Source organism: Salvelinus fontinalis, chromosome 3 (assembly GCF_029448725.1).
Source record: "Salvelinus fontinalis isolate EN_2023a chromosome 3, ASM2944872v1, whole genome shotgun sequence".
NCBI lineage: Eukaryota > Metazoa > Chordata > Actinopteri > Salmoniformes > Salmonidae > Salvelinus > Salvelinus fontinalis.
Genome location: NC_074667.1, coordinates 59314129 through 59338881, shown reverse-complemented (window position 1 = coordinate 59338881; position 24753 = coordinate 59314129). Strand labels below are relative to the sequence as shown.

General features: G+C 46.9%; 1 protein-coding gene across 4 annotated transcripts in view; it reads left to right on the top strand.

Annotated features, from left to right (window-relative positions):
- The window catches only part of LOC129851216 (transmembrane channel-like protein 6), a 63148-nt gene extending 41454 nt beyond the window's left edge, over nucleotides 1–21694 (top strand). For 3 of the 4 annotated variants that reach the window (XM_055917604.1, XM_055917605.1, XM_055917603.1), the window contains exons 10-22: nucleotides 208–434; nucleotides 1183–1327; nucleotides 2147–2302; nucleotides 2447–2625; nucleotides 2858–2948; nucleotides 3130–3227; nucleotides 4705–4800; nucleotides 14837–14912; nucleotides 15081–15214; nucleotides 15706–15882; nucleotides 16289–16367; nucleotides 20088–20186; nucleotides 20306–21694. In XM_055917604.1, the coding sequence (XP_055773579.1) occupies nucleotides 208–434; nucleotides 1183–1327; nucleotides 2147–2302; nucleotides 2447–2625; nucleotides 2858–2948; nucleotides 3130–3227; nucleotides 4705–4800; nucleotides 14837–14912; nucleotides 15081–15214; nucleotides 15706–15882; nucleotides 16289–16367; nucleotides 20088–20186; nucleotides 20306–20320 (1572 nt within the window). In that variant the 3' untranslated portion in view covers nucleotides 20321–21694. The remainder of the gene's footprint in view (nucleotides 1–207; nucleotides 435–1182; nucleotides 1328–2146; nucleotides 2303–2446; nucleotides 2626–2857; nucleotides 2949–3129; nucleotides 3228–4704; nucleotides 4801–14836; nucleotides 14913–15080; nucleotides 15215–15705; nucleotides 15883–16288; nucleotides 16368–20087; nucleotides 20187–20305) is intronic. The other variant, XM_055917606.1, reaches the window with a different exon arrangement.
- Nucleotides 21695–24753: the final 3059 nt, after the last annotated feature.

Sequence of the window (24753 nt, the reverse complement as noted above, 5' to 3'; positions counted from 1 at the left end):
AAACTGCACCAGGCAGCCCCCCCCCCCCCCCTCCAAACTGCACCAGGCAGCCCCCCCCTCCAAACTGCACCAGGCAGCTCACTGGAGGGGGATCCCCATACCAAACCTAACACCCTCCCTCTCCTCCCCCCTTGCTCTCTCCCCTCTCCCCTCCCTCTCCTCTGTCCCTCCCACTAACCCTCGCTCCCTCTCTCCCTCTCTCCTCAGGGTTATTTCTCAGACTCAGTGATGTACTATGGTTACTATAGTAACTCTACCCTGTATAAGGACTGTAGAGTCACTAGTAGCAGTATGGACCAGCAGCCCAGTCCCTCTGTATCTAGAAGGACAATGGAAACAGACTGTGGAGTGAAGCTGTCCTATAACATGCCCCTGGCATACTTCTTCACCATAGGAGTGGCTTTCTTCATCACCTGCATCATCCTCGTCTACAGGTGGGTGTGTGTCCCTGTCTCTCGTCTTCATTCTCATCTCTATTGGGTTCTCTTTTTGATCAGGTGTGTGTGTGTGTGGGGGGGGGGGGGACTACAGTATACACTGAGTGTACAAAACATTAGGAACACCTTCCTCATATTGAGTTGCACCACCTTTCACCCTCAGAACAGCCTCAATTCATCAGGTATGGACTCTATTAGGTGTTGAACGCGTTCCACAGAGATGCTGGCCCATGTTGACTCCAATGCTTCCCACAGTTGTGTCAAGTTGGCTGGATGTCCTTTGGGTGGTGGAACATTCTTGATACACACGGGAAACTGTTGAACGTGGAAAAACCCAGCAACGTTGCAGTTCTTGACACAAACCGGTGCGCCTGGTACCTAACACCATACCCTGTTCAAAGGCATTTAAGTATTTTATCTTGCCCATTCACCTGAATGGCACACACACACAATCCATGTCTCAATTGTCTCAAGGCTTAAAAATCCTTCTGTAACCTGTCCCCCCCCCTTCATCTACACTGAAGTGGATTTAACAAGTGACATCAATAAGGGATCATATCTTTCACCTGGATTCACCTGGTCAGTCTGTCATGGAAAGAGCAGGTGTTCATAATGTTTTGTCCACTCAGTGTATTTAGGATATGTTAAACTACAGCACTTACAGTAGTAACAGTTCACAAAGTAAGGTGTGTGTGTGTGTGTGTGTGTGTGTGTGTGTGTGTGTGTGTGTGTGTCGTCCCCCCAGCATGTCCAAGTCGTTTGGTCAGAGCTTCCGTATAGACAAGTCACATGGTATCCTGGCGATGAAGGTGTTCTGTTCCTGGGACTTTAAAGTCATCAAGAAGACCTCCGTCAAACTCCGCTCTGAAAACATCTGCACTCAACTCAGGGTAGGGACACGCACACACGCACACACACACACACACACACACACACACGCCCATCACACACGCACGCACGCACGCACCCACCCATCACACACTTGAGGAAAAAGCTAATTCTCCTACTTAATCACAATCACCTCACTCCCTCCCTCCTTATGTAGGAGTTGTTAGAGGAGACTAATCGTAACCATCTCTCTCTCTCTCTCTCTGTCTCTGTCTCTCTCTGTCTCTCTCTCTACCTCTCTCTCTGTAGGAGTTGTTAGAGGAGACTAATCGTAACCATCTCTCTCTCTGTCTCTCTCTCTCTCTCTCTCTCTCTGTCTCCCTCTCTGTCTCTCTCTCTGTCTCTCTCACTGTGTAGGAGTTGTTAGAGGAGACTAATCATAACCATATCTCTCTGTCTCTCTCTCTCTCTGTCTCCCTCTCTGTCTCCCTCTCTGTCTCCCTCTCTGTCTCTCTCTCTGTCTCTCTCACTGTGTAGGAGTTGTTAGAGGAGACTAATCATAACCATATCTCTCTGTCTCTCTCTCTCTCTGTCTCCCTCTCTGTCTCCCTCTCTGTCTCTCTCTCTGTCTCTCTCACTGTGTAGGAGTTGTTAGAGGAGACTAATCGTAACCATCTCTCTCTCTCTCTGTCTCTCTCTCTCTGTCTCTCTCTCTGTCTCTCTCTCTGCCTCTCTCTCTGCCTCTCTCTCTGCCTCTCTCTCTGCCTCTCTCTCTGTCTCTCTCTCTGTCTCTCTCTCTCTGTAGGAGTTGTTAGAGGAGACTAATCGTAACCATCTCTCTCTGTCTCTCTGTCTGTCTCTCTGTCTCTCTCTCTGTGTAGGAGTTGTTAGAGGAGACTAATCGTAAGCATGTCCAGAAGACTGTGTGTCAGAGAACAGGACGTGTGTTAGTACATGTTCTGGCGTGGTTCATCTGTATAGGCAGCACAGTGGCCTGTGTTCTAGCTCTCTACTACTTCTCTGAGTACATGCACAAGGTAAGAGACACACGTTTTCAGCTGCTGTACATTGCTTTCATCCTCCACTTTCGTCTTTCACCTTCTCCCTCCCTCCCTCCCTCCCTCCCTCCCTCCCTCCCTCCCTCCCTCCCTCCCTCCCTCCCTCCCTCCCTCCTTCTCTAGGACCTCCAGTACAGATCTCGTATTCCCACTAAGGACCCTCTCCTGAAGGAAGCCAGTCTGTTAGCCCTGCCGGTCGTAGTGTCTCTCATCAACCTCCTGCTCCCTGGTCTCTTCAACGCTACTGCCTGGATGGAGGAGTACGACTCGCCCAGCGTAAACACATACGTCGCCATCAGCAGGTAGAGGGGTGGAACTGCAGTCCACAACCTTAATTTAGACGTGTGTGGAGGAGTATGACTCCCCCTGCGTTCACACATACATCGCCATCTGCAGGTAGAGGGGTGGAAGTGCACCCTACAGAGTTTATGACGTTAATGGAGAGTGTGGAAATCAAGAGAGTCTTGCTAGTTGACAGAAGTGTGTGTGTGTGTGCTAAACATGTAAAGAGGATATACCATTTGTGTGTTTGAGGAACCTGATGTTGAAAGTGAGCGTGCTCGTAGTGCTGTGCTTTCATTGGCTGGGCCGGATCGCTTCTGACCCCCACAGCATCGGCCTGCAGGTGAGAGGAACATTCCCGTTCCAGCACCATCCCATTCTGTCCCAACGTTCCATTTACAGTATTATGTACTCAACTGTGTCCCGAACTATTTTGCTCAAAATGAAATCTGTGCTGCTATTATGACTGGTGTCGTTGATATTGATGATGTTGTTGATGATGTTTGTTGTGGTGTTGTTGTCAGTGCTGGGAGAGTTTTGTAGGACAAGAGCTGTACCGTTTCCTCCTCATGGACTTCATCTTTACCATACTGGACACCTGCTTTGGAGAGTTCCTCTGGAGGTGGGGTGTCTGTCTTGCTGTCTGGCTGGCTGGCTGTCTGTCTGTCTTTCTGTCTCTGTCTGTCTGTGTCTGTCATATGTTCTTGTTCATAACCTCGGCAACTCGTTCAACACGTCATACAGTCTCTATTGCTTTCTCTCGCGTTCTCAGTCCTTTATCCCTCATCTTATCTTTCTCTCCCGTTCTGTCCTTTATCCCTCATCTTCTTATCTTTCTCTCCCGTTCTCAGTCCTTTATCCCTCATCTTCTTATCTTTCTCTCCCGTTCTCAGTCCTTTATCCCTCATCTTCTTATCTTTCTCTCCCGTTCTCAAACCTTTATCCCTCATCTTCTTATCTTTCTCTCCCGTTCTTATCCTTTATCCCTCATCTTCTTATCTTTCTCTCCTGTTCTCAGTCCTTTATCCCTCATCTTCTTATCTTTCTCTCCCGTTCTCAGTCCGTTATCCCTCATCTTCTTATCTTTCTCTCCCGTTCTCAGTCCTTTATCCCTCATCTTCTTATCTTTCTCTCCCGTTCTCAGTCCTTTATCCCTCATCTTCTTATCTTTCTCTCCCGTTCTCAGTCCTTTATCCCTCATCTTCTTATCTTTCTCTCCCGTTCTCAGTCCTTTATCCCTCATCTTATTATCTTTCTCTCCCGTTCTCATCCTTTATCCCTCATCTTATTATCTTTCTCTCCCGTTCTCATCCTTTATCCCTCATCTTCTTATCTTTCTCTCCCGTTCTCAGTCCTTTATCCCTCATCTTCTTATCTTTCTCTCCCGTTCTCAGTCTATCCCTCATATTCTTATCTTTCTCTCCCGTTCTCAGTCCTTTATCCCTCATCTTCTTATCTTTCTCTCCCGTTCTCAAACCTTTATCCCTCATCTTCTTATCTTTCTCTCCCGTTCTCAGTCCTTTATCCCTCATCTTCTTATCTTTCTCTCCCGTTCTCAGTCCTTTATCCCTCATCTTCTTATCTTTCTCTCCCGTTCTCAGTCCTTTATCCCTCATCTTCTTATCTTTCTCTCCCGTTCTCAGTCCTTTATCCCTCATCTTCTTATCTTTCTCTCCCGTTCTCAGTCCTTTATCCCTCATCTTCTTATCTTTCTCTCCCGTTCTCAGTCCTTTATCCCTCATCTTCTTATCTTTCTCTCCCGTTCTCAGTCCTTTATCCCTCATCTTCTTATCTTTCTCTCCCGTTCTCAAACCTTTATCCCTCATCTTCTTATCTTTCTCTCCCGTTCTCAAACCTTTATCCCTCATCTTCTTATCTTTCTCTCCCGTTCTCAAACCTTTATCCCTCATCTTCTTATCTTTCTCTCCCGTTCTCAGTCCTTTATCCCTCATCTTCTTATCTTTCTCTCCTGTTCTCAGTCCTTTATCCCTCATCTTCTTATCTTTCTCTCCCGTTCTCAGTCCTTTATCCCTCATCTTCTTATCTTTCTCTCCTGTTCTCAGTCCTTTATCCCTCATCTTCTTATCTCTCTCCTGCAGGTTGTTTTCTCAGAGGGTGTTGAAGAGGAAAAGAAAGCCTGTGTTTGACATCTCCAGGAACGTGTTGGAACTCATCTACGGACAGACACTGGCCTGGTATGAACTCTAACCCTGCACCTAGCCTCTACCCTGCACCTAGCCTCTACCCTGCACCTAGCCTCTACCCTGCACCTAGCCTCTACCCTGCACCTAGCCTCTACCCTGCACCTAGCCTCTACCCTGCACCTAGCCTCTACCCTGCACCTAGCCTCTACCCTGCACCTAGCCTCTACCCTGCACCTAGCCTCTACCCTTCACCTAGCCTCAACCCTGCACCTCAACCCTGCACCTAGCCTCAACCCTGCACCTCAACCCTGCACCTCAACCCTGCACCTAACCTCAACCCTGCACCTAGCCTCGACCCTGCACCTAGCCTCAACCCTGCACCTCAACCCTGCACCTAGCCTCAACCCTGAACCTAGCCTCAACCCTGCACCTCGACCCTGCACCTAGCCTCAACCCTGCACCTCAACCCTGCACCTCAACCCTGCACCTAGCCTCAACCCTGCACCTCAACCCTGCACCTAGCCTCAATCCTGCACCTCAACCCTGCACCTAGCCTCAACCCTGCACCTCAACCCTGCACCTAGCCTCAACCCTGCACCTCAACCCTGCACCTAGCCTCAACCCTGCACCTCAATCCTGCACCTAGCCTCAACCCTGCACCTCAACCCTGCACCTCAACCCTGCACCTAGCCTCGACCCTGCACCTAGCCTCGACCCTGCACCTAGCCTCGGCCCTGCACCTATCCTCAACCCTGCACCTATCCTCAACCCTGCACCTATCCTCAACCCTGCACCTATCCTCAACCCTGCACCTATCCTCAACCCTGCACCTATCCTCAACCCTGCACCTAGCCTCAACCCTGCACCTAGCCTCAACCCTGCACCTAGCCTCAACCCTGCACCTAGCCTCAACCCTGCACCTAGCCTCAACCCTGCACCTAGCCTCAACCCTGCACCTAGCCTCAACCCTGCACCTCAACCCTGCACCTAGCCTCAACCCTGCACCTCAACCCTGCACCTCAACCCTGCACCTCAACCCTGCACCTCAACCCTGCACCTCCATCCTGCACCTCAACCCTGCACCTAGCCTCAACTCTGCACCTAGCCTCAACCCTGCACCTAGCCTCAACCCTGCACCTATCCTCAACCCTGCACCTATCCTCAAACCTGCACCTAGCCTCAACCCTGCACCTATCCTCGGCCCTGCACCTATCCTCGGCCCTGCACCTAGCCTCGGCCCTGCACCTAGCCTCGGCCCTGCACCTAGCCTCGGCCCTGCACCTAGCCTCGGCCCTGCACCTAGCCTCGGCCCTGCACCTAGCCTCGGCCCTGCACCTAGCCTCGGCCCTGCACCTCAACCCTGCACCTAGCCTCAACCCTGCACCTCAACCCTGCACCTAGCCTCGACCCTGCACCTAGCCTCGACCCTGCACCTAGCCTCGACCCTGCACCTAGCCTCGGCCCTGCACCTAGCCTCGGCCCTGCACCTAGCCTCGGCCCTGCACCTCAACCCTGCACCTCAATTCTGCACCTAGCCTCAACCCTGCACCTCAACCCTGCACCTAGCCTCAACTCTGCACCTAGCCTCGGCCCTGCACCTAGCCTCAACCCTGCACCTAGCCTCGGCCCTGCACCTCAACCCTGCACCTAGCCTCAACCCTGCACCTAGCCTCGGCCCTGCACCTCAATCTTGCACCTAGCCTCAACCCTGCACCTAGCCTCAACCCTGCACCTAGCCTCGACCCTGCACCTATCCTCGACCCTGCACCTATCCTCGACCCTGCACCTAGCCTCGACCCTGCACCTAGCCTCGACCCTGCACCTAGCCTCGACCCTGCACCTAGCCTCGACCCTGCACCTAGCCTCGACCCTGCACCTAGCCTCGACCCTGCACCTAGCCTCGACCCTGCACCTAGCCTCGACCCTGCACCTAGCCTCAAACCTGCACCTAGCCTCAACCCTGCACCTAGCCTCAACCCTGCACCTAGCCTCAACCCTGCACCTAGCCTCGGCCCTGCACCTAGCCTCAACCCTGCACCTAGCCTCAACCCTGCACCTAGCCTCGGCCCTGCACCTATCCTCAACCCTGCACCTAGCCTCAACCCTGCACCTATCCTCAACCCTGCACCTAGCCTCGGCCCTGCACCTAGCCTCGGCCCTGCACCTAGCCTCGGCCCTGCACCTAGCTTCAACCCTGCACCTAGCCTCGGCCCTGCACCTAGCCTCGGCCCTGCACCTAGCTTCGGCCCAGCACCTAGCCTCGACCCTGCACCTCAACCCTGCACCTATTCTCGGCCCTGCACCTAGCCTCGGCCCTGCACCTAGCCTCGGCCCTGCACCTAGCCTCAACCCTGCACCTAGCCTCAACCCTGCACCTAGCCTCAACCCTGCACCTAGCCTCAACCCTGCACCTATCCTCAACCCTGCACCTAGCCCCGGCCCTGCACCTAGCCTCAACCCTGCACCTCAACCCTGCACCTAGCCTCAACTCTGCACCTAGCCTCAACTCTGCACCTAGCCTCGGCCCTGCACCTAGCCTCAACCCTGCACCTAGCCTCAACCCTGCACCTAGCCTCGGCCCTGCACCTCAACCCTGCACCTAGCCTCAACCCTGCACCTAGCCTCAACCCTGCACCTATCCTCAACCCTGCACCTAGCCCCGGCCCTGCACCTAGCCTCAACCCTGCACCTAGCCTCAACCCTGCACCTAGCCTCGGCCCTGCACCTCAACCCTGCACCTAGCCTCGGCCCTGCACCTAGCCTCAACCCTGCACCTAGCCTCAACCCTGCACCTAGCCTCGGCCCTGCACCTATCCTCAACCCTGCACCTAGCCTCAACCCTGCACCTAGCCTCAACCCTGCACCTAGCCTCGGCCCTGCACCTATCCTCAACCCTGCACCTAGCCTCAACCCTGCACCTAGCCTCAACCCTGCACCTAGCCTCGGCCCTGCACCTATCCTCAACCCTGCACCTAGCCTCGGCCCTGCACCTAGCCTCGGCCCTGCACCTAGCCTCGACCCTGCACCTTGCCTCGACCCTGCACCTAGCCTCGGCCCTGCACCTAGCCTCGGCCCTGCACCTAGCCTCGGCCCTGCACCTAGCCTCGGCCCTGCACCTAGCCTCGGCCCTGCACCTAGCCTCGACCCTGCACCTCAACCCTGCACCTAGCCTCAACCCTGTATGGGCTGATGTTGTATCATGTCTGTGTTGTGGAGGTTGTAGTGATGTTGTATCTGTGTTGTGGAGGTTGTAGTGATGTTGTATCTGTGTTGTGGAGGTTGTAGTGATGTTGTATCTGTATTGTGGAGGTTGTAGTGATGTTGTATCATGTCTGTGTTGTGGAGATTGTAGTGATGTTGTGTCTGTGTTGTGGAGGTTGTAGTGATGTTGTATCTGTGTTGTGGAGGTTGTAGTGATGTATCTGTGTTGTGGAGGTTGTAGTGATGTTGTAGTGATGTTGTGGAGGTTGTAGTGATGTTGTGGAGGTTGTAGTGATGTTGTAGTGATGTTGTGGAGGTTGTAGTGATGTTGTAGTGATGTTGTGGAGGTTGTAGTGATGTTGTAGTGATGTTGTGGAGGTTGTAGTGATGTTGTAGTGATGTTGTGGAGGTTGTAGTGATGTTGTAGTGATGTTGTGGAGGTTGTAGTGATGTTGTGGAGGTTGTAGTGATGTTGTATCTGTGTTGTGGAGGTTGTAGTGATGTTGTATCTGTGTTGTGGAGGTTGTAGTGATGTTGTGTCTGTGTTGTAGTGATGTTGTATCTGTATTGTGGAGGTTGTAGTGATGATGAATCTGTGTTGTGGAGATTGTAGTGATGTTGTATCTGTGTTGTGGAGGTTGTAGTGATGTTGTATCTGTGTTGTGGAGGTTGTAGTGATGATGAATCTGTGTTGTGGAGGTTGTAGTGATGTTGTATCTGTGTTGTGGAGGTTGTAGTGATGTTGTATCTGTGTTGTGGAGATTGTAGTGATGTTGTATCTGTGTTGAGGAGATTGTAGTGATGTTGTATCTGTGTTGTGGAGGTTGTAGTGATGTTGTATCTGTGTTGTGGCGGTTGTAGTGATGTTGTATCTGTGTTGTGGAGGTTGTAGTGATGTTGTGGAGGTTGTAGCGATGTTGTGTCTGTGTTGTAGTGATGTTGTGGAGGTTGTAGTGATGTTGTATCTGTGTTGTGGAGATTGTAGTGATGTTGTATCTGTGTTGTGGAGATTGTAGTGATGTTGTATCTGTGTTGTGGAGATTGTAGTGATGTTATTTCTGTGTTGTGGAGGTTGTAGTGATGTTGTATCTGTGTTGTGGAGGTTGTAGTGATGTTGTATCTGTGTTGTGGCGGTTGTAGTGATGTTGTATCTGTGTTGTGGCGGTTGTAGTGATGTTGTATCTGTGTTGTGGAGGTTGTAGTGATGTTGTGGAGGTTGTAGCGATGTTGTGTCTGTGTTGTAGTGATGTTGTGGAGGTTGTAGCGATGTTGTGTCTGTGTTGTAGTGATGTTGTGGACGTTGTAGTGATGTTGTATCTGTGTTGTGGAGGTTGTAGTGATGTTGTTTCTGTGTTGTGGAGGTTGTAGTGATGTTGTATCTGTGTTGTGGAGGTTGTAGTGATGTTGTATCTGTGTTGTGGAGGTTGTAGTGATGTTGTATCTGTGTTGTGGAGGTTGTAGTGATGTTGTATCTGTGTTGTGGAGGTTGTAGTGATGTTGTATCTGTGTTGTGGAGGTTGTAGTGATGTTGTATCTGTGTTGTGGAGGTTGTAGTGATGTTGTATCTGTGTTGTGGAGGTTGTAGTGATGTTGTATCTGTGTTGTGGAGGTTGTAGTGATGTTGTATCTGTGTTGTGGAGGTTGTAGTGATGTTGTGGAGGTTGTAGTGATGTTGTATCTGTGTTGTGGAGGTTGTAGTGATGTTGTATCTGTGTTGTAGTGATGTTGTATCTGTGTTGTGGAGGTTGTAGTGATGTTGTATCTGTGTTGTGGAGGTTGTAGTGAGGTTGTAGCGATGTTGTGTCTGTGTTGTAGTGATGTTGTGGAGGTTGTAGTGATGTTGTATCTGTGTTGTGGAGATTGTAGTGATGTTGTATCTGTGTTGTGGAGATTGTAGTGATGTTGTATCTGTGTTGTGGAGATTGTAGTGATGTTATTTCTGTGTTGTGGAGGTTGTAGTGATGTTGTTTCTGTGTTGTGGAGGTTGTAGTGATGTTGTATCTGTGTTGTGGCGGTTGTAGTGATGTTGTATCTGTGTTGTGTCGGTTGTATCTGTGTTGTGGCGGTTGTAGTGATGTTGTATCTGTGTTGTGGAGGTTGTAGTGATGTTGTGGAGGTTGTAGCGATGTTGTGTCTGTGTTGTAGTGATGTTGTGGAGGTTGTAGTGATGTTGTATCTGTGTTGTGGAGGTTGTAGTGATGTTGTTTCTGTGTTGTGGAGGTTGTAGTGATGTTGTTTCTGTGTTGTGGAGGTTGTAGTGATGTTGTATCTGTGTTGTGGAGATTGTAGTGATGTTGTATCTGTGTTGTGGAGGTTGTAGTGATGTTGTATCTGTGTTGTGGAGGTTGTAGTGATGTTGTATCTGTGTTGTGGAGGTTGTAGTGATGTTGTATCTGTGTTGTGGAGGTTGTAGTGATGTTGTATCTGTGTTGTGGAGGTTGTAGTGATGTTGTATCTGTGTTGTGGAGGTTGTAGTTGTGGAGGTTGTAGTGATGATGAATCTGTGTTGTGGAGGCTGTAGTGATGTTGTATATGTGTTGTGGAGGTTGTTGTGATGTTGTGTCTGTGTTCTGGAGGTTGTAGTGATGTTGTATCTGTGTTGTGGAGGTTGTAGTGATGTTGTATCTGTGTTGTGGAGGTTGTAGTGATGTTGTGGAGGTTGTAGTGATGTTGTATCTGTGTTGTGGAGGTTGTAGTGATGTTGTGTCTGTGTTGTAGTGATGTTGTGGAGGTTGTAGTGATGTTGTAGTGATGTTGTGGAGGTTGTAGTGATGTTGTAGTGATGTTGTGGAGGTTGTAGTGATGTTGTATCTGTGTTGTGGAGGTTGTAGTGATGTTGTATCTGTGTTGTGGAGGTTGTAGTGATGTTGTATCTGTGTTGTGGAGGTTGTAGTGATGTTGTATCTGTGTTGTGGAGGTTGTAGTGATGTTGTGGAGGTTGTAGTGATGTTGTATCTGTGTTGTGGAGGTTGTAGTGATGTTGTATCTGTGTTGTGGAGGTTGTAGTGATGTTGTATCTGTGTTGTGGAGGTTGTAGTGATGTTGTATCTGTGTTGTGGAGGTTGTAGTGATGTTGTATCTGTGTTGTGGAGGTTGTAGTGATGTTGTATCTGTGTTGTGGAGGTTGTAGTGAGGTTGTAGCGATGTTGTCTGTGTTGTAGTGATGTTGTGGAGGTTGTAGTGATGTTGTATCTGTGTTGTGGAGATTGTAGTGATGTTGTATCTGTGTTGTGGAGATTGTAGTGATGTTGTATCTGTGTTGTGGAGATTGTAGTGATGTTATTTCTGTGTTGTGGAGGTTGTAGTGATGTTGTTTCTGTGTTGTGGAGGTTGTAGTGATGTTGTATCTGTGTTGTGGCGGTTGTAGTGATGTTGTATCTGTGTTGTGTCGGTTGTATCTGTGTTGTGGAGGTTGTAGTGATGTTGTATCTGTGTTGTGGAGGTTGTAGTGATGTTGTGGAGGTTGTAGCGATGTTGTGTCTGTGTTGTAGTGATGTTGTGGAGGTTGTAGTGATGTTGTATCTGTGTTGTGGAGGTTGTAGTGATGTTGTTTCTGTGTTGTGGAGGTTGTAGTGATGTTGTTTCTGTGTTGTGGAGGTTGTAGTGATGTTGTATCTGTGTTGTGGAGATTGTAGTGATGTTGTATCTGTGTTGTGGAGGTTGTAGTGATGTTGTATCTGTGTTGTGGAGGTTGTAGTGATGTTGTATCTGTGTTGTGGAGGTTGTAGTGATGTTGTATCTGTGTTGTGGAGGTTGTAGTGATGTTGTATCTGTGTTGTGGAGGTTGTAGTGATGTTGTATCTGTGTTGTGGAGGTTGTAGTTGTGGAGGTTGTAGTGATGATGAATCTGTGTTGTGGAGGCTGTAGTGATGTTGTATATGTGTTGTGGAGGTTGTTGTGATGTTGTGTCTGTGTTCTGGAGGTTGTAGTGATGTTGTATCTGTGTTGTGGAGGTTGTAGTGATGTTGTATCTGTGTTGTGGAGGTTGTAGTGATGTTGTGGAGGTTGTAGTGATGTTGTATCTGTGTTGTGGAGGTTGTAGTGATGTTGTCTGTGTTGTAGTGATGTTGTGGAGGTTGTAGTGATGTTGTAGTGATGTTGTGGAGGTTGTAGTGATGTTGTAGTGATGTTGTGGAGGTTGTAGTGATGTTGTATCTGTGTTGTGGAGGTTGTAGTGATGTTGTATCTGTGTTGTGGAGGTTGTAGTGATGTTGTATCTGTGTTGTGGAGGTTGTAGTGATGTTGTATCTGTGTTGTGGAGGTTGTAGTGATGTTGTATCTGTGTTGTGGAGGTTGTAGTGATGTTGTATCTGTGTTGTGGAGGTTGTAGTGATGTTGAATCTGTGTCGTGGAGGTTGTAGTGATGTTGTGTCTGTGTCGTGGAGGTTGTAGGGATGTTGTATCTGTGTTGTGGAGGTTGTAGTGATGTTGTGTCTGTGTTGTGGAGGTTGTAGTGATGTTGTATCTGTGTTGTGGAGGTTGTAGTGATGTTGTAGTGATGTTGTATCTGTGTTGTGGAGGTTGTAGTGATGTTGTAGTGATGTTGTATCTGTGTTGTGGAGGTTGTAGTGATGTTGTGTCTGTGTTGTAGTGATGTTGTATCTGTATTGTGGAGGTTGTAGTGATGTTGTGTCTGTGTTGTGGAGGTTGTATTGATGTTGTATCTGTGTTGGGGAGGTTTTAGTGATGTTGTATCTGTATTGTGGAGGTTGTAGTGATGTTGTGTCTGTGTTGTGGAGGTTGTATTGATGTTGTATCTGTGTTGGGGAGGTTGTAGTGATGTTGTGTCTGTGTTGTGGAGGTTGTAGTGATGTTGTGTCTGTGTTGTGGAGGTTGTAGTGATGTTGTGTCTGTGTTGTGGAGGTTGTAGTGATGTTGTGTCTGTGTTGTGGAGGTTGTAGTGATGTTGTATCTGTGTTGTGGAGGTTGTAGTGATGTTGTGTGTGTTGTGGAGGTTGTAGTGATGTTGTGGAGGTTGTAGCGATGTTGTGTCTGTGTTGTAGTGATGTTGTGGAGGTTGTAGCGATGTTGTGTCTGTGTTGTAGTGATGTTGTATCTGTGTTGTGGAGATTGTAGTGATGTTGTATCTGTGTTGTGGAGATTGTAGTGATGTTGTATCTGTGTTGTGGAGATTGTAGTGATGTTATTTCTGTGTTGTGGAGGTTGTAGTGATGTTGTTTCTGTGTTGTGGAGGTTGTAGTGATGTTGTATCTGTGTTGTGGCGGTTGTAGTGATGTTGTATCTGTGTTGTGGCGGTTGTAGTGATGTTGTATCTGTGTTGTGGCGGTTGTAGTGATGTTGTATCTGTGTTGTGGAGGTTGTAGTGATGTTGTGGAGGTTGTAGCGATGTTGTGTCTGTGTTGTAGTGATGTTGTGGAGGTTGTAGTGATGTTGTATCTGTGTTGTGGAGGTTGTAGTGATGTTGTTTCTGTGTTGTGGAGGTTGTAGTGATGTTGTATCTGTGTTGTGGAGGTTGTAGTGATGTTGTATCTGTGTTGTGGAGGTTGTAGTGATGTTGTATCTGTGTTGTGGAGGTAGTAGTGATGTTGTATCTGTGTTGTGGAGGTTGTAGTTGTGGAGGTTGTAGTGATGATGAATCTGTGTTGTGGAGGCTGTAGTGATGTTGTATATGTGTTGTGGAGGTTGTTGTGATGTTGTATCTGTGTTCTGGAGGTTGTAGTGATGTTGTATCTGTGTTGTGGAGGTTGTAGTGATGCTGTATCTGTGTTGTGGAGGTTGTAGTGATGTTGTGGAGGTTGTAGTGATGTTGTATCTGTGTTGTAGTGATGTTTTGTCTGTGTTGTAGTGATGTTGTGGAGGTTGTAGTGATGTTGTGGAGGTTGTAGTGATGTTGTATCTGTGTTGTGGAGGTTGTAGTGATGTTGTATCTGTGTTGTGGAGGTTGTAGTGATGTTGTATCTGTGTTGTGGAGGTTGTAGTGATGTTGTATCTGTGTTGTGGAGGTTGTAGTTGTGGAGGTTGTAGTGATGATGAATCTGTGTTGTGGAGGCTGTAGTGATGTTGTATATGTGTTGTGGAGGTTGTAGTGATGTTGAATCTGTGTTGTGGAGGTTGTAGTGATGTTGTGTCTGTGTTGTGGAGGTTGTAGTGATGTTGTGTCTGTGTTGTGGAGGTTGTAGTGATGTTGTGTCTGTGTTGTGGAGGTTGTAGTGATGTTGTAGTGATGTTGTATCTGTGTTGTGGAGGTTGTAGTGATGTTGTAGTGATGTTGTATCTGTGTTGTGGAGGTTGTAGTGATGTTGTGGAGGTTGTAGTGATGTTGTATCTGTGTTGTGGAGGTTGTAGTGATGTTGTGTCTGTGTTGTAGTGATGTTGTATCTGTATTGTGGAGGTTGTAGTGATGTTGTGGAGGTTGTATTGATGTTGTATCTGTGTTGGGGAGGTTTTAGTGATGTTGTATCTGTATTGTGGAGGTTATAGTGATGTTGTGTCTGTGTTGTGGAGGTTGTATTGATGTTGTATCTGTGTTGGGGAGGTTGTAGTGATGTTGTGTCTGTGTTGTGGAGGTTGTAGTGATGTTGTGTCTGTGTTGTGGAGGTTGTAGTGATGTTGTGTCTGTGTTGTGGAGGTTGTAGTGATGTTGTGTCTGTGTTGTGGAGGTTGTAGTGATGTTGTATCTGTGTTGTGGAGGTTGTAGTGATGTTGTGTCTGTGTTGTGGAGGTTGTAGTGATGTTGTGTCTGTGTTGTGGAGGTTGTAGTGATGTTGTGGAGATTGTAGTGATGTTGTGGAGGTTGTAGTGATGTTGTGTCTGTGTTGTGGAGGTTGTAGTGATGTTGTGTCTGTGTTGTGGAGGTTGTAGTGATGTTGTGGAGGTTGTAGTGATGTTGTGGAGGTTGTAGTGATGTTGTATCTGTGTTGTTTAGGTTGGGGGTGTTGTTCACTCCTCTGCTTCCTGCTGTACAGATCATCAAACTGCTGCTTCTCTTCTACATGAAGCAGGTACGTCTGTTCTGATCACTATGATCATACTGCTAACTGCACTATGTACACTATTTACTATCCAACTACAACTGAATGTCAACTGACCTTTAACCTTGTCTTGACTCTCAAACTGTTCTCTGACCGTATCCTGACAGTACTCTCTCTCTCTCTGTGTGTGTCCACCAGACTAGTGTGATGATGAACTGCCAGTCCCCTAGGAAGCCCTATAGAGCCAGTCAGATGAGCACCATCTTCATCACTCTCCTCTGCTGCCCTTCCTTCCTGGGGGCTGCTGTTTGTGTCAGCTACACCATGTGGAGGTAAGGAGAGATGGATGTCAGTAACACACACACTGAAGATGTTGAACACACACTAGCAAATTCAAACACACACATACCAGCAATATACATTACTCACATAGATAACATAGTATATCAATCTCTCTCTCCCTCCCCTCCTCTCCCTCCTCTCCCTCCCCTCCTCTCCCTCCCCTCCTCTCCCTCCCCTCCTCTCCCTCCCCTCCTCTCCCTCCCCTACTCTCCCTCCCCTCCTCTCCCTCCCCTCCTCTCCCTCCCCTCCTCTCCTTCCCCTCCACTCCCTCCTCTCCCTCCCCTCCCCTCCACTCTCTCCTCTCCCTCCCCTCCACTCTCTCCTCTCCCTCCCCTCCCCTCCCTCCTCTCCCTCTTCTCTCTCCTCTCCCACCACTCCCTCCTCTCCCTCCCTCCCCTCCTCTCCCTCCCCTCCTCTCCCTCCCCTCCTCTCCCTCCCCTCCTCTCCCTCCCCTCCTCTCCCTCCCCTCCTCTCCCTCCAGTATCCGTCCGTCTGAGTCATGCGGGCCGTTCCGTAGCCTGTCCACTATGTTCCAGTCAGGGAAGCTGTGGGTGAAGGAGTTGGAGACACACAGCCCTAACCTGGCCTGGTTAGCCTGGGCTCACAGCTACATAGTGGAGAACCCTCTGTTTCTGTTCCTGGCTGCTGGGATCTTCCTGTGAGTCACACACACACACACACACACACACACACACACACACACACACACACACACACACACACACACACACACACAGACACACAGACACACAGAGAGAGAGAGACCGGTGTACAGACACAGACAGGTACACACACACAGACAGACAGACAGACACACACATGCATACACAGACACACACATGCACAGACAGACAGACAGACAGACACCTTTCCTGACTAGCCTGGGCTCACAGCTACATGGTGGAGAACCCTCTGCTCCTGGTATCTTCCTGTAAGCAGGATGATAGTTTGAGGGATTTGACACAAACTACGTTCCTTCAGGTTGCTTTGATCATTTCCTGTCAGTGTCTCTGTAAAGGGGAACGTTGTTGTGTGTTTTCATACTGTCTCTCTGTGTCTCTCAGGATAGTGATTTACTTCAACACCCAGGTGGTGGATGGACAGAGGAAGATAATCAGTCTGCTGCAGGAGCAAATAGAAAACGTAACGTCAACTCTCTTATACAATACTAATGTGACTTAACCCTTTATAACAGTGTGACGTAACCCTTTATACATTTACATTTACATTTTAGTCATTTAGCAGACGCTCTTATCCAGAGCGACTTACAGTAGATTACTTACAGTAGCGACTTACAATACATTTTATTATTATTATTATTTTTTTTTTTTAACATACTGAGACAAGGATATCCCTACCGGCCAAACCCTCCCTAACCCGGACGACGCTATGCCAATTGTACGTCGCTCCACGGACCTCCCGGTTGCGGCCGGCTGCGACAGAGCCTGGGCGCGAACCCAGCCCAGCCTGGGCGCGAACCCAGAGACTCTGGTGGCGCAGCTAGCACTGCGATGCAGTGCCCTAGACCACTGCGCCACCCAGGAGTTATATAACAGTGTGACGTAACCCTTTATAACAGTGTGACTTAACCCTTTATAACAGTGTGACGTAACCCTTTATAACAACGTTTTCTATCTGGATAACACTATGATAACTACTCACTAACTGTAAGTCTCTCTGGATCAGAGCGTCTGCTAAATGACTCACTAACTGTAAGTCTCTGGATCAGAGCGTCTGCTAAATGACTCACTAACTGTAAGTCTCTGGATCAGAGCGTCTGCTAAATGACTCACTAACTGTAAGTCTCTCTGGATCAAAGTGTCTGCTAAATGACTCACTAACTGTAAGTCTCTGGATCAGAGCGTCTGCTAAATGACTCACTAACTGTAAGTCTCTGGATCAGAGCGTCTGCTAAATGACTCACTAACTGTAAGTCTCTGGATCAGAGCGTCTGCTAAATGATTCACTAACTGTAAGTCTCTCTGGATCAGAGCGTCTGCTAAATGACTCACTAACTGTAAGTCTCTCTGGATCAGAGCGTCTGCTAAATGACTCACTAACTGTAAGTCTCTCTGGATCAGAGCGTCTGCTAAATGACTCACTAACTGTAAGTGACTCTGGATCAGAGCGTCTGCTAAATGACTCACTAACTGTAAGTCTCTCTGGATCAGAGTGTCTGCTAAATGATTCACTAACTGTAAGTCTCTCTGGATCAGAGCGTCTGCTAAATGACTCACTAACTATAAGTCTCTCTGGATCAGAGTGTCGGCTAAATGACTCACTAACTGTAAGTCTCTGGATCAGAGTGTCTGCTAAATGATTCACTAACTGTAAGTCTCTCTGGATCAGAGCGTCTGCTAAATGACTCACTAACTGTAAGTCTCTGGATCAGAGCGTCTGCTAAATGACTCACTAACTGTAAGTCTCTGGATCAGAGCGTCTGCTAAATGACTCACTAACTGTAAGTCTCTCTGGATCAAAGTGTCTGCTAAATGACTCACTAACTGTAAGTCTCTGGATCAGAGCGTCTGCTAAATGATTCACTAACTGTAAGTCTCTCTGGATCAGAGCGTCTGCTAAATGACTCACTAACTGTAAGTCTCTCTGGATCAGAGCGTCTGCCAAATGACTCACTAACTGTAAGTGACTCTGGATCAGGGCGTCTGCTAAATGACTCACTAACTGTAAGTGACTCTAGATCAGAGCGTCTGCTAAATGATTCACTAACTGTAAGTCTCTCTGGATCAGAGCGTCTGCTAAATGACTCACTAACTGTAAGTCTCTCTGGATCAGAGCGTCTGCTAAATGACTCACTAACTGTAAGTGACTCTGGATCAGAGCGTCTGCTAAATGACTCACTAACTGTAAGTCTCTCTGGATCAGAGTGTCTGCTAAATGACTCACTAACTATAAGTCTCTCTGGATCAGAGTGTCTGCTAAATGACTCACTAACTATAAGTCTCTCTGGATCAGAGTGTCGGCTAAATGACTCACTAACTGTAAGTCTCTGGATCAGAGTGTCTGCTAAATGATTCACTAACTGTAAGTCTCTCTGGATCAGAGCGTCTGCTAAATGATTCACTAACTGTAAGTCTCTGGATCAGAGTGTCTGCTAAATGATTCACTAACTGTAAGTCTCTCTGGATCAGAGCGTCTGCTAAATGATTCACTAACTGTAAGTCTCTCTGGATCAGAGTGTCTGCTAAATGATTCACTAACTGTAAGTCTCTGGATCAGAGTGTCTGCTAAATGATTCACTAACTGTAAGTCTCTCTGGATCAGAGCGTCTGCTAAATGACTCACTAACTGTAAGTGACTCTGGATCAGAGCGTCTGCTAAATGACTCACTAACTGTAAGTCTCTCTGGATCAGAGCGTCTGCTAAATGACTCAGTAACTGTAAGTCTCTCTGGGTCAGAGTGTCTGCTAAATGACTCACTAACTGTAAGTCTCTCTGGATCAGAGCGTCTGCTAAATGACTCACTAACTGTAAGTCTCTCTGGGTCAGAGCGTCTGCTAAATGACTCACTAACTGTAAATCTCTCTGGGTCAGAGCGTCTGCTAAATGACTCACTAACTGTAAGTCTCTCTGGATCAGAGCGTCTGCTAAATGACTCACTAACTGTAAGTCTCTGGATCAGAGCGTCTGCTAAATGACTCACTAACTGTAAGTCTCTCTGGGTCAGAGCGTCTGCTAAATGACTCACTAACTGTAAGTCTCTCTGGATCAGAGCGTCTGCTAAATGACTCACTAACTGTAAGTCTCTGGATCAGAGCGTCTGCTAAATGACTCACTAACTGTAAGTCTCTCTGGGTCAGAGCGTCTGCTAAATGACTCACTAACTGTAAGTCTCTCTGGATCAGAGCGTCTGCTAAATGACTCACTAACTGTAAGTCTCTCTGGATCAGAGCGTCTGCTGAATGACTAAAATGTCAATGTAGAAAATGTACTTTCAACACTGTGTATAATGGAGTGTTCTAACACTGTGTTAATGGAGTGTTCTAACACTGTGTATAAGGTGTTAATGGTGTATTCTAACACTGTATAATGGAGTGTTCTAACACTGTGTATAAGGTGTTAATTGTGTATTCTAACACTGTGTTAATGGAGTGTTCTAACACTGTGTTAATGGAGTGTTCTAACACAGTGTATAATGTGTTAATGGAGTGTTCTAACACTGTGTATAAGGTGTTAATGGAGTATTCTAACACAGTGTATAATGTGTTAATGGAGTGTTCTAAAACTGTGTTAATGGAGTGTTCTAACACTGTGTTAATGGAGTGTTCTAACACTGTGTATAATGTGTTAATGGAGTGTTCTAACACTGTGTATAATGTGTTAATGGAGTGTTCTATCACTGTGTATAATGTGTTAATGGAGTGTTCTATCACTGTGTTAATAGAGTGTTCTAACTGTGTTAATGGAGTGTTCTAACACTGTGTATAATGTGTTAATGGAGTGTTCTATCACTGTGCATAATGTGTTAATAAGGTGTTCTAACACTGTGTATAATGGAGTGTTCTAACACTGTATGTGGTGTTAATGGAGTGTTCTAACACTGTGTTAATGGGGTGTTCTAACACTGTGTATAAAGGAGTGTTCTAACACTGTGTATAAAGGAGTGTTCTAACACTGTGTATAATGTGTTAATGGAGTGTTCTAACACTGTGTATAATGTGTTAATGGAGTGTTCTAACACTGTATAATGTGTTAATGAAGTGTTCTAAGACTGTGTATAATGTGTTAATGGGGTGTTCTAACACTGTGTATAATGTGTTAAAGGAGTGTTCTAACACTGTGTATAAGGTGTTAATTGCCAGCTACATGGTTGTTCCCTGCTGACCTGTGTCATTGTGTCTCTAGGAGGGGGAGGATAAGAAGTTCCTGATCACTCGTCTCCAGGCCATCCACCAGCAGAAACGACCCCTCTCCCCTCGCAGACTCACCAGTCAGGTCAGTCAGGTGTGTGTATGAAGGAGGGAGAGTGTGTGTGTGGTAGAGTATGTGTATGAAGGAGGGAGAGTGTGTGTGGCTGCATGCATTCTCACATTTCTGACCATTTTCTCCTGTCCTCTTCCCAGGATTCCAACGGCTAGCATTCCAACTACTGAAACAGCATTCTCTCCCTTCTCCGTGGAGGGAATATCTCAGTAGATCTCTGAATATCCTTTGGAAAATGTCCTGAATGGACCAACCTGGATGTAACTCTCCTCTCCTGCCTCTGGGGAAGAGTTGTTAAGGAATTATTCAACTGGAGAACTATTCTCTGAGGATGTCGTCTTTCCCAGGAAGCTGAGTTGGGACTGGGACTAGAAAGGAATTTACTTCTTTACAATAACAAATCCCACATACGCCAAAATATGATTCTGATAGGATCCACACTCTTTCCCAGGAATCTGGTCCTTATAAGGATTGGGAATAGGATTGGGAATGGGACAAAGCAGGTTTTTTTTACACCTCATAGGGAAAGACCACTGTCTTTATAGGATCTTACTATGGCCAAGCCATAGGCTACACCTTACTGTAACTAGGCTACACCTTACTGTAACTAGGCTACACCTTACTGTAACTAGGCTACACCTTACTGTAACTAGGCTACATAGGAAAATACCACTGAGTTTATATGAACTTACTATGGCCAAGCCATAAGCTACACCTTACTGTTTATTCTTCATATAATATGACAGGACATGCCACTGTCACAAAACAATGGTTTATCGAAGCTCAATACTTTCAGCCAAGGATCTTTGTCCTTTTTTAAAACTTGGATTGGAACCCCTGGTCATGAGAGGATGTAGGGGTGAAGAGGTGAGGAAACGAGACTGGGATACGGTCTGCTTGTAGGGACACAGAACGGAATGCGTTTTTTACAAACAACATTTTTTCCCCTCACAACTTTGAATAGGGAACATATCAAATGCCAAGAAGCTGCCAACATTGCACAAAGGATTACAACAGTGTACATTGTTAAGCAGGGTGAATTCTGTGAAATATAGGAATTGTATTTTTTAATTGTAAATAGTATGTTTGTTTTTTTAATTACTTTAATGTTTTTATTGTATAAACTGGTATTTTGTCAACAGCCCTTTCATACCAACTGTGAACAAATAGGTTATTTCTTTCCGTTTCTGATATAAAATGTTTTTGATATGTTTTTATGTTAATTGGTGGTCAGTCTTGTCTCTGCTTCTGAAATGGCACTCTTCCCTACATAGTGCACAACTTTATAGGGCGCTGGTCTTAAGTAGTGCACTATGTAGAGAATAGGGTACCTTTTTGGATGCATCCTCTGTTTACTGTCTCTGTAGGAGGAATCCACCTCTTAGTATCGGGTGATCTGATTGGTTCGTTCAAACAGGAAATGGTCTTAGAAGATCAACCACTGGAACAGTACGTTATTTGAATCTCTTTTTGTTTTTAAGTTGTTTTATTGTTTGTTTATTTTATACGCAATTAAATGTTTTACCATATTTGTGTGTGTATTTGCTTATCTGATGTGTACCTAGTGGTTACGCTACACTTGTACTTTTCAGTGGAGAAATCTAATATAAATCATTGAAAAATACATCTTTCTATTAACACAATTATGATGTATTACAGACATGCAATCAGCGCCATAAAAAGAGCTAAATATATGTCAAAATAATCACTTTCCTGTCGTAACAGTACTCATACAGGATACACCTAATACATATGAAGTATAACAGCACTCATACAGGATATATCTAATACAATAAATATCAACTCCAAAGTAGCTTGAGTTTAGGGTTGCACAAATCCACCAGAAATCCTGGTTTAAAGATTCCCAGATTCTCTGTTTATTCCCTCCTGATTCCAGGAAACTTCCAACTGGGATTTCAGGAACATTTTGGGAAAATTACTGAAAATGTGCAACCCTTTGTGGAGTTCAAACAGTAAATCACATAACCTTTTAGAGATACTAAAGTATAACCCATTATTATCCTTGTATAGAAGCATATGTGACTAAAAGCACCAGTCAGTAATATTTACCTCGGGAGAGTTGGAAGCAGCAAGAATACAAATGTTTGTAATTCTCAAAATCTCCAGTAGAGAGCGCCATATCATAAATCTCCCATTCCCCACATACTGTATCAGGCATCCATCCAGACATCTCTCCCATTCCCCACATACTGTATCAGCCATCCATCCAGACATTCCCCACATACTGTATCAGGCATCCATCCAGACATCTCTCCCATTCCCCACATACTGTATCGGCCATCCATCCAGACATTCCCCACATACTGTGTCGGCCATCCATCCAGACATCTCTCCCATTTCCCACATACTGTATCAGCCATCCATGCAGACATTCCCCACATACTGTATCAGACATCCATCCAGACATTCCCCACATACTGTATCAGACATCCATCCAGACATCTCTCCCATTCCCTACATACTGTATCAGCCATCCATCCAGACATTCCCCACATACTGTATCAGACATCCATCCAGACATTCCCCACATACTGTATCAGCCATCCATCCAGACATTCCCCACATACTGTATCGGCCATCCATCCAGACATTCCCCACATACTGTATCGGCCATCCATCCAGACATTCCCCACATACTGTATCGGCCATCCATCCAGACATTCCCCACATACTGTATCGGCCATCCATCCAGACATTCCCCACATACTGTATCAGCCATCCATCCAGACATTCCCCACATACTGTATCGGCCATCCATCCAGACATTCCCCACATACTGTATCAGCCATCCATCCAGACATTCCCCACATACTGTGTCGGCCATCCATCCAGACATCTCTCCCATTTCCCACATACTGTATCAGCCATCCATGCAGACATCTCTCCCATTCCCTACATACTGTATCAGCCATACATCCAGACATTCCCCACATACTGTATCAGACATCCATCCAGACATTCCCCACATACTGTATCAGACATCCATCCAGACATCTCTCCCATTCCCTACATACTGTATCAGCCATCCATCCAGACATTCCCCACATACTGTATCAGACATACATCCAGACATTCCCCACATACTGTATCAGCCATCCATCTAGATATTCCCCACATACTGTATCAGCCATCCATCCAGACATTCCCCACATACTGTATCAGCCATCCATCCAGACATTCCCCACATACTGTATCAGCCATCCATCCAGACATTCCCCACATACTGTATCGGCCATCCATCCAGACATTCCCCACATACTGTATCGGCCATCCATCCAGACATTCCCCACATACTGTATCGGCCATCCATCCAGACATTCCCCACATACTGTATCGGCCATCCATCCAGACATTCCCCACATACTGTATCGGCCATCCATCCAGACATTCCCCACATACTGTATCAGACATCCATCCAGACATTCACCACATACTGTATCAGACATCCATCCAGACATCTCTCCCATTCCCCACATACTGTATCAGACATCCATCCAGACATTCCCCACATACTGTATCGGCCATCCATCCAGACATTCCCCACATACTGTATCGGCCATCCATCCAGACATTCCCCACATACTGTATCGGCCATCCATCCAGACATTCCCCACATACTGTATCAGACATCCATCCAGACATTCACCACATACTGTATCAGACATCCATCCAGACATCTCTCCCATTCCCCACATACTGTATCAGACATCCATCCAGACATTCCCCACATACTGTATCGGCCATCCATCCAGACATTCCCCACATACTGTATCGGCCATCCATCCAGACATTCCCCACATACTGTATCGGCCATCCATCCAGACATTCCCCACATACTGTATCGGCCATCCATCCAGACATTCCCCACATACTGTATCGGCCATCCATCCAGACATTCCCCACATACTGTATCGGCCATCCATCCAGACATTCCCCACATACTGTATCGGCCATCCATCCAGACATTCCCCACATACTGTATCGGCCATCCATCCAGACATTCCCCACATACTGTATCGGCCATCCATCCAGACATTCCCCACATACTGTATCGGCCATCCATCCAGACATTCCCCACATACTGTATCGGCCATCCATCCAGACATTCCCCACATACTGTATCGGCCATCCATCCAGACATTCCCCACATACTGTATCGGACATCCATCCAGACATTCCCCACATACAGTATCAGCCATCCATCTAGACATCTCTCCCATTCCCCACATACTGTATCAGACATCCATCCAGACATTCCCCACATACTGTATCGGCCATCCATCCAGACATTCCCCACATACTGTATCGGCCATCCATCCAGACATTCCCCACATACTGTATCGGCCATCCATCCAGACATTCCCCACATACTGTATCAGACATCCATCCAGACATTCACCACATACTGTATCAGACATCCATCCAGACATCTCTCCCATTCCCCACATACTGTATCAGACATCCATCCAGACATTCCCCACATACTGTATCGGCCATCCATCCAGACATTCCCCACATACTGTATCGGCCATCCATCCAGACATTCCCCACATACTGTATCGGCCAT